Source organism: Channa argus, chromosome 8 (genome assembly GCF_033026475.1).
Source record: "Channa argus isolate prfri chromosome 8, Channa argus male v1.0, whole genome shotgun sequence".
NCBI classification, from domain to species: Eukaryota; Metazoa; Chordata; class Actinopteri; order Anabantiformes; family Channidae; genus Channa; species Channa argus.
This window is the reverse complement of record NC_090204.1, coordinates 17,474,827-17,483,135: the sequence shown is the minus strand read 5'-3', so window position 1 is coordinate 17,483,135 and position 8,309 is coordinate 17,474,827. Positions and strand designations below refer to the sequence as shown.

General features: G+C 41.6%; 1 protein-coding gene across 3 annotated transcripts in view; it reads left to right on the top strand.

The window, feature by feature from the left end:
• The first annotated feature begins 425 nt into the window (after positions 1–425).
• Positions 426–8,309, top strand: part of ano8b (anoctamin 8b) — a 36,138-nt gene continuing 28,254 nt past the window's right edge. For 2 of the 3 annotated variants that reach the window (XM_067514659.1, XM_067514658.1), the window contains exon 1: positions 426–771. In XM_067514659.1, coding sequence (XP_067370760.1) covers positions 615–771 — 157 coding nt within the window. In that variant the 5' untranslated portion in view covers positions 426–614. The remainder of the gene's footprint in view (positions 772–8,309) is intronic. The other variant, XM_067514661.1, reaches the window with a different exon arrangement.

The following is an 8,309-nucleotide window of genomic DNA, read 5'->3' as shown; positions in this document are numbered from 1 at the left end:
GGCAACTGCGTTTGTTGATAACACGGGCAAATTACCGATTAGTTCTGCATTTCTGCCTTATGCCACAAAGATTAAACACCTGGTCGTTTTAGTGTTGTGGGGGACAGGGGTCAGCATGTAAGGCGTCAGAACACACAGTGCTTGCTGCATAGCTGCAGACCAGTCAGAATGTTGACCCGTGTCCACTACAACAATAAAAGCACCAGGTGATGTTAATGATGAGGCTGATCAGTGTAGTTCTGGCATTATATTGGAACCTAGTTTCTCGCAGAGAAATTAATAATCTGAAATTGACTTTTTATCTTGATGAAATGATGAGAGTGTCAGGGGATTGTTGGAAGGTGAGGGTACGTGCATCGCCCCGCCCCCCTCTCTTTGTCCCTCCTCCAGTTGTCGGAGGAGCGCTCTCCATCTGGCCGCGCACCCTGCTCCGGAGTACCACAGGATGATCCGCCGCTGCACCGAGACCGACAACCTTCACTTCACTTTCACACTCACTTAACCCTTCACTCGGACCACCGCGCTACCCTAATGCTTTGCCCTCATCCTGAGATGCGAAACAAGTGCACGATTTCCCGGAGAATATCTTCCGTCGCTCCTCGCTGATAGAGAGCATGCCCGACACGGGGACAGCAGCCGCGGCGGCAGCCGGGGGTGCGACCACCGCCGGCGACGGCCTCGAGAGCTCCCGGCACCGACACCGAACGCAGCAGGGGGACGCGGAGAGGCCGGAGCCGGGCGCTGCCCCGCCACAATCCTCCGGTGTACTGGGTGAGTCGACAGTGCCTCTTTGCCTTTGGACGATGCGGTTTAGGAAGGGAGCAGGTGAATGTGATGCTGGGAAACGGCGCGTCACTGTTCTTTTGTCTCCACGAGGACGTCCCAGAATTACCGATTGATTAGACGACTGGCCTGTAAATAACGGAATCGACTTTTAGGCTGCTGCATGTTCCTGTAACACCGTCGTTTTTTTTAAAATAATTGCATCTCTCCTTTTAAAAATGACCTGGTTCTGACCTTATTGTATTGTGTCCAGCCACTTGTCTTCATAAGCCACAGTCTTCCTATAGGCAGTTGTGGACATAGCTGCTTTGCAGGCTGTTACTAGGCTTATTATTGGCAGTTAGTTTTTATTAAAGGGGCTTCCAGTTCTGTGTTATGTGTGAGATCTACCAGCCTTTCCTCTTGCTTACCCGCTGTTTATTAACTTCATGATGTCATCCAGGGATTTCTTAGCCAGACTAGACCACTAGACTGTTTCCTAGTTCCATGTGATTTGATAATATTAATAACAATAATAATACTATGCTCATTGTTTATTCCAGTGGCTTATGGGGTTTATTAAATACATCATTACATGCGCTCCCTGTATTACTCCTAAAATCATAGTTTTACACATCTTTTAGGAAGGGCTATCAGAACAAACATGCTTTCTATTTACACTCCACGACAGAGTGTGTATGTGAATAGGCCATGTTATAGTTGTTGGAAGAATTGCATTTGAGGCTATTTTTGGAACAGAACACAATATTAGCCTGGGTAGAGAGCCTCAGCTGCCGAGCCAGGATTGTTTTCCTGTCTACGGGGTGCTGAGACAGTCTCTATGCTCCCTACGAGTACTGCTGCAGAGTGATGCAGTCGAGCAGTGGGCTGTCAGCGAACGAGCACCACTTTCCACACTTGGTTGAGGTAACCTGAGCTGCTTGCTGCTGACTGGAAAAGCAGCCCGATGTCATTCAGGGAGCCATCCCAAGTCCTTGAATCGGTTACAAGTTCAGGGGGTCAGCAATTACAGTTACCATCAACAAGCAGTATTGGTGAGGGACCGGGAATGTAAGCCTGCCAGCCAGGCAAAGTTAACCATGTGAATGGGCCATATATACGCTATACACCATACTCTTATTAAACAGGGGTTGCTGGTCTAAAATATATTGAATCTCATTACTTTTTGTTGCTTTCGAAACAGATTTGTATCATCAAGTATCCTGTAAAATACTACTCAGTAGGTTAAATGTACTAGCAAAGAAAAGTCATTGTTATTTTTGTTTTTTGGTGTATTACCATGGGGAGACATGTACTGTAGCAGATGTAGCAAACAGTGAATAACACAGTCAACTATTATTTAGTCGCAGAAATGTTTGTAGGAAGGAGGCGGAAGTGGATTGATGGGTCAACAAAGCAGTGGACTTTCCCACAGGAGACCAGAGTTTGAGTCCAGTGGGAAACAACTTTCCATTGCTTTTTGTAAGCATTAATGTGACGCATGTTAAGTGATGAAACCGTGATTTTAAGCCAAAACCACAGCATTTGATCCAGACCAAACCATGTTTACGTAGTGCCTGAACCAAACCCCAATTTCTTTGTGCGTAAAGCTCACAAGACTGCAGTGGTAATCCAGCATTTTTACTGCTTAGGATGAAAAATAGTGTTTCACCTGCTGCCGTTTTAGTGCCATTGTAAAAGATGACAAAAGGGTTGCAGTTACAACGCCTGTCTTCCTCTCAACATGGAGGCACTATTTCACCAAATGCTTCTGTGGGTCACATGATAGAGTAGGGACTGACAACCTATATGGCTGTTATGGTTGGTGGGTTTGTTAATCATAACATCTCAAGTACTGAAAGTTTGCATTGAAGGTTTGGGAATTTCTTTGTTCACTTACTTATAGATCTGAATTTTTTTCATTTAATTTAATTTATGCAATGGTTTCGTACATCCGCTAGATATTTAACTGAGATTTTTTGTTAAAGAGATTTTTTTTTGTTTTTTTTTTACAAAAAACATGTTTATATTACAGTATGGCTTAAAAATATTGTGTATCTGTACTGAGTTCAGGTCATGTATTAACTGTAGCTTTGTAGAATAATAATTTATACCCAGTCTCGCACAATATTTCTTGGCCTTCTGTGACATGAATATGTTTGAGTGTGTTTTATATGTTAAGGAAATCCAGGCTCACTTCTTTGTTAAAGTAAAGAAGTACATTTTTTTTTAATATGGTATGTAAATGTAGCTGCTTGAAGACAAACATGCATAAATTAAACAACTATCACACAAACAAGTGGATATGTTAAGTCCAAGCTTCGGACTTTCACAGCCATATGCGCCTCCCTCTAATCATCCTGGTACATGTGTCTAGTTTTTCTTAAAATAGTAACTTATTTGTACATGTGATCAAAAAGCATAACCAATAAAGGTGGAATCCAATATTTCTTTTGTATACATAGACATCTATGAATGCAGGAACTACAGTTTAGGGGATGATAACTGAACTAAGTTAATACTGAACCCTTTCAGACAATCTAAATCTATATGGCTGTTGCACAATTGGCTGTTGGGAGTATCAGAGGTGTGTATCAGATATGCCCAGAGCAGTGGCTGTCTTTCCTACTTTAAACCTCTTGCTCCCACTTGTGTTTATATTTCCTTGCATTGGTCATGAGAGAGAAGGGTACTTTATGTGATATCGTGTTAATCCCACTAAACAGTCTCACATGTGCTCGTGTCAGTCCGTTAGCAGAGCAGCTAGTCAGGGTAATTTCTCCATGCAGCTTGAGATTTTTGGTTGAAGCCTGGAAGGATTTTGCTCGCTAGAGGCTTCGATGCTCAATTGTCGCCATGCCTCCACCATATTTTGCTAATCCCTCCAAAGTAGACTGGAATGACTTTGATCCTCTCAACCGTCTTCCTTTGTAGCTCCAGCACTCGCAAGCCAGCGTTTCAAAGATTAATTAAGCACCCATCATTAGAAAAAGCAATGCAAAGGTCTCACCAATTAGTTTGTGTTCCCTCTGAGGCCAGTTTTGATAAGATCCTGTGTTATGGAAATCAGGTCATGTAATTTGTGGTTGCCCAATGCGCCTGCACAGAGGTTCAAAATTTAGGACGTTTGTTAGCATGTACTCAGATATTGATTCTTTTATTCTAATTTATTTTAGGGAGGATAATGATAGCCTGAAATGTTGTGTCTCTGTATAAGTTCCTCTAAATGTGGCCTCATTTGAATTGTCATTGCAGCTTGGTGCTTAATGAGATGTAGAGATGACAACTAAATAGTTTCTCGCATCGGGACATTCTCCAAAATACTTCAGTAATTAATCTGCTGTAGCCTTATGGGTAATATTCATAATGATTATGACAGTAGCGCTTAATTGCTGTATTGCAAAACATTTTAAATTTGTGTCACACTGTGATTCCAGGACAGTTTGTGTCAGGGGCACATTGTAGTTATCTGCTTTATTTGCTCTGGAACAAAAATAAAGTTTGGCCGTTTGCAATATAAAAGTAAGGGGAGTTTCACGTTAATATAGTTTGAAAGCATTTTCACTCAAGTTCTCATCTGAAAGTGGAAATTTTGAGGCAGCGGTGAGATCTGAAGGCTCTGTTTTTAACTAGATAAACTCATTGCACTCCATCTTTGACACTGGGCATTCATAAATGCTCTTCACAGTCTGCAAAATATATTAAGCAGGGATCTGCACTCATCCGTAGACTCTTGACCAGGGCTCTGCTCTGCAGCTCTCACTGCCACAGAAGTAGTAAGTGGAATACCTCAGCTTTGCATCAGACAGATTTAGTCAGGTTCAGTGTCACACAGGTTGCTTTAAATGCAGCAGTGAAAGGCAGGGAAGCAAGGAGAGGGAAAAACATCATACCGAACTTCTTAAAAGAAGAGCTGTTTTTCAGAGCAGCAGCAGACAGACTGAGCCATTGGTTTCGTGCACTCCCACAGCTTCATAAATGAAAGGGTAGATGAATGCAATGCAGTATGATATAATGACAGCAGTGTGTTGTGCCTAATGACTCCGAACTTAATGCGTCTCTCTCTGGATCTCTTTGCCAATCTCACTCTGATTCATTGCATGTTCTGTAATGATATATTTCCTGCTCTCCCCATTGAAATGCTGAACTGCACATTAGCTGCATTAGTGACCGAGGAAAGTCACCGCTTTCGGGGTGACCTTGCTGTTGGTAACGTTGGAGCTTTATTAGCTGTACCTGATAGGTCAGACACACAACAGACAGATTGCTTTGGTGAACCAGCTTTTGATTTATTTTGTAGAATTAGGCAGATCATCAGGCTAACTATGAAATGAAGTATCCAGCTCTTTACTGTGATAATACTTGATGTTTATTAAGAGCAGCTTGCTTTAAAATGAGATCATTACAGTGACGTAGGTGCTGATTAGGTGATTGTAAACACTTCAGTTAACACTGCAATTCGTTTTCATGGATTTTAGTTACTGGTGCTGGTTTAGCTTGTTTCGTAGTCACTTTAGATGTGTGGTGGCTGTATGTGCTCATCATCACCTTACATTCTTGAAAGATATGCACCATCTGATACACCAGACTGGTATCAACACTAATCTGACCTCTTCAAGTTCATTGTGTATCAGCCATAAAATGTCTGATCCATATTAAATGAAGGTGCTTCATCAATGTCAAAAGTCTGTGTTTCCCCAGTAACAGTAACGTTGGTGTGACACCAGTCCCTGACCTTATGCTGTCTTACATAAAAATGATCCAAATGAGTTCCACGCAGTGAGGCTTGCAGATTTTAAAGCTGGGAAATGGACAGGACTGCTATCAGATTGGTTAAAACCTTAAACCCATGTGACCGTTGCTGACAGAGAGGGTGCAGCCATGCTGATTTGTTTTGGCTGTTAGTTTGATTGTTTTGTTGTCACTGAGTAGAATCTGTTTGTACAGTACGTGGCTTGTAATACATCCCTGAAGATTTCTGCTCATTCTCATGATCTCAGGAGTTCTCATCATGTGTTCAGTCAGTGTATTCAAGGAAGTGGTTCTTGTATCCGGCAAAGCCTAAACAAACTGAGAGCTGCACGGTGTATTGAATTTGTATCCGTTTGGGGAAGGATCTGTGAGGCCTCACCCTGTGGACAACAGTTCTGTGTGGCAGGGGTGTTTTTCCAAATGTGAGATTATTCTGTATATTATAGGTGTCTACTGTTTTAGCCCAGCAAGAAAAACCAAATAACACATTTAGTAGTTTACACTACAACAACAACAATGACTTAGGGACCTAATTACACATACTATAGGTTTTCAGGGCAGCTGTGGCTCAGAAAGGAGAGAGATTTTAAAAAAATATATTTTTTAATGGATTTATTTTTCATTCATGGACTTCCATGGCAGCTCCGCTGTCGTTGTGTAAGCACGTGTGAAGCAGTGTAACGCACTTGGTTACTGATAAGGTAGAACATCACTATATAAGTATAGACCACATTCACAGGACATGTGCCAGGCTTCGTTTTCCACAATCCTTTGCAGCAGGGTTTTCCCTATCAAGGGTTTAGGTGCTCTGCCAAGTGTTTTTGCAGAACATGTTAAGTTGACTTCATGTAAAAAGGCATTCACGAAGCATATAAGAATGAATATATAAATGCACACAGAATTTTATACGCTGACAAACAAAAACAAAACCAAAAACTGATAGAAAGAACAGCTCTGAGCTACAGAGGAGTAAGCAGAGACCCGCAAGCAGATCTTGAGCCACAGGTTGTACATGCACCACTTTATTATCACAAACTCTCAGGATGTCAGTAACCTGTAACCAAGTAGCTATGGAGATACCTATGTCTACATTCATTGGATGTGGGATGTTTTGTGAAGTTTCATAAACTCCCAGAGTTGTGATAAACCATCTGTCTTGCCAGTGGTAATTCACTTGCCCTAGTTTCTCAAGTTTTTAATGGCTTAATCATATCACCAATAATGCCTCTTCACTTCTAGCCAACCAGCTCCTAAATCTGCATTCATGCCCTCTGGTAGTTTACAGTTTTTCATTTATATCCATGAAGATTATCGAACAGTAAGCGGAAAATGATAATGCGCACTCCAGAGCTTAATGCATTCCAAGCACAGAGAGCGAGTGCCGCTGGTGTTGCTCGTCTCCCGCCTTGTGTGGAAGCAGTGACATGTCGCAGAGACCTTATCAGTGACTTTAGGCTCCATTCGCTCCCATCAAAGCAGAGTCAATAACCAGCCACCTCCTGCGTGCAACTGAAATTGCATTACTGAAGGAAAAGTAGGATTGAAGTGCATTCGGTCACTCTGTCCTTTATCCTCGTTAAATGTACTGAATAGGCCTGGATTTGATTTTTTTTTTAGGGGGGTAGTTGCTAAGCAAAGCCAGGACAAATACAATGACCATGGTGAAGAATGCTGTTTTTAGCCTCAGTCATGGGGAATTGCTCCACATTAGCCACTCTGCAGCCTCCAGAGAAAAGCTAAAGGGCTACGAAAGTGTAATGTACAACACATGGGGGACTTAAGCTCTTTCTCCTGCAGCTAATAACTGGACATATTGTCCATGTCAGTGTTAGCACAGAGCCAGACAATGAGAAACAAGGGAGTTTTAAACCATCATTTGTCTACAACGTAGGTCCTAATCCTCTATTTCATTCCTGTTTTGTTAACATTCTCCTGTGACTTGTTTGTTGAGCCTATATAGTTTTAGATGCATTTGATAGATTGAGAGACCTGATCAGTCCACATTATCTTCTCCTTATTAACCTCAGTAGCAGGCTGAATGATAAACCTTAGTGGAAAGCAGTATAATCTGTTTGTTTGAAGTAACACAGACGCACAAATGCTGCTTCATACTCTGGCTAATATACGGTACTTCAGGAGTCGCTCTTTTATTGCTTTTGTCTTTTACCCAATTCTTGCTGTATTTATCCTGCTTGGCCCTTAGTTGTTTTTTTTTTTGTTTTGTTTTTTTTGTAAATGTAGGGCACAAACAGCTTGTTTAGTGCATATGAAGAACAGGATCATCAGCCTCTACCTTTTATCGCCAACTGAAGTGGTCCGGGAGATTACCTTATTTGTAGCTTTGTCAATTTCAGAAGCAAGACTTCCTGTGTGTAGCTTAGCATGGAGCCCACAGCAGATGGCAGATAAGAGCCTGGCTGTGATTCTCCCCTGAGATATTCCCTTTTTAAAACCTCTTATTTAAATTTGTTTGTCCTATCAATAAAGATGAGGAAAAAAACACTTCTAAGACAATGTCAGAAGCACAATAGGCATAAGTAACATCAGTCACTGCATATTTATAGGTCCTTGTTGAAATTCGTGCAGTGCCAGTACCATTACCCTAAAAAACAGCTACTATGTGACTGACAAAGGACCACCCTGCAGTGTATTATTATGTCGAGTATCAATAACGTGAGAAATATTGATATGTTGCTGAAAGTTCAAGGAGTCCATTACACCCGATGTTTCCACTTAAATAGCTTTTATAGCAATAGCAAACAGTAAATCAGTCAATCCAGCAAATCAGCAATGTT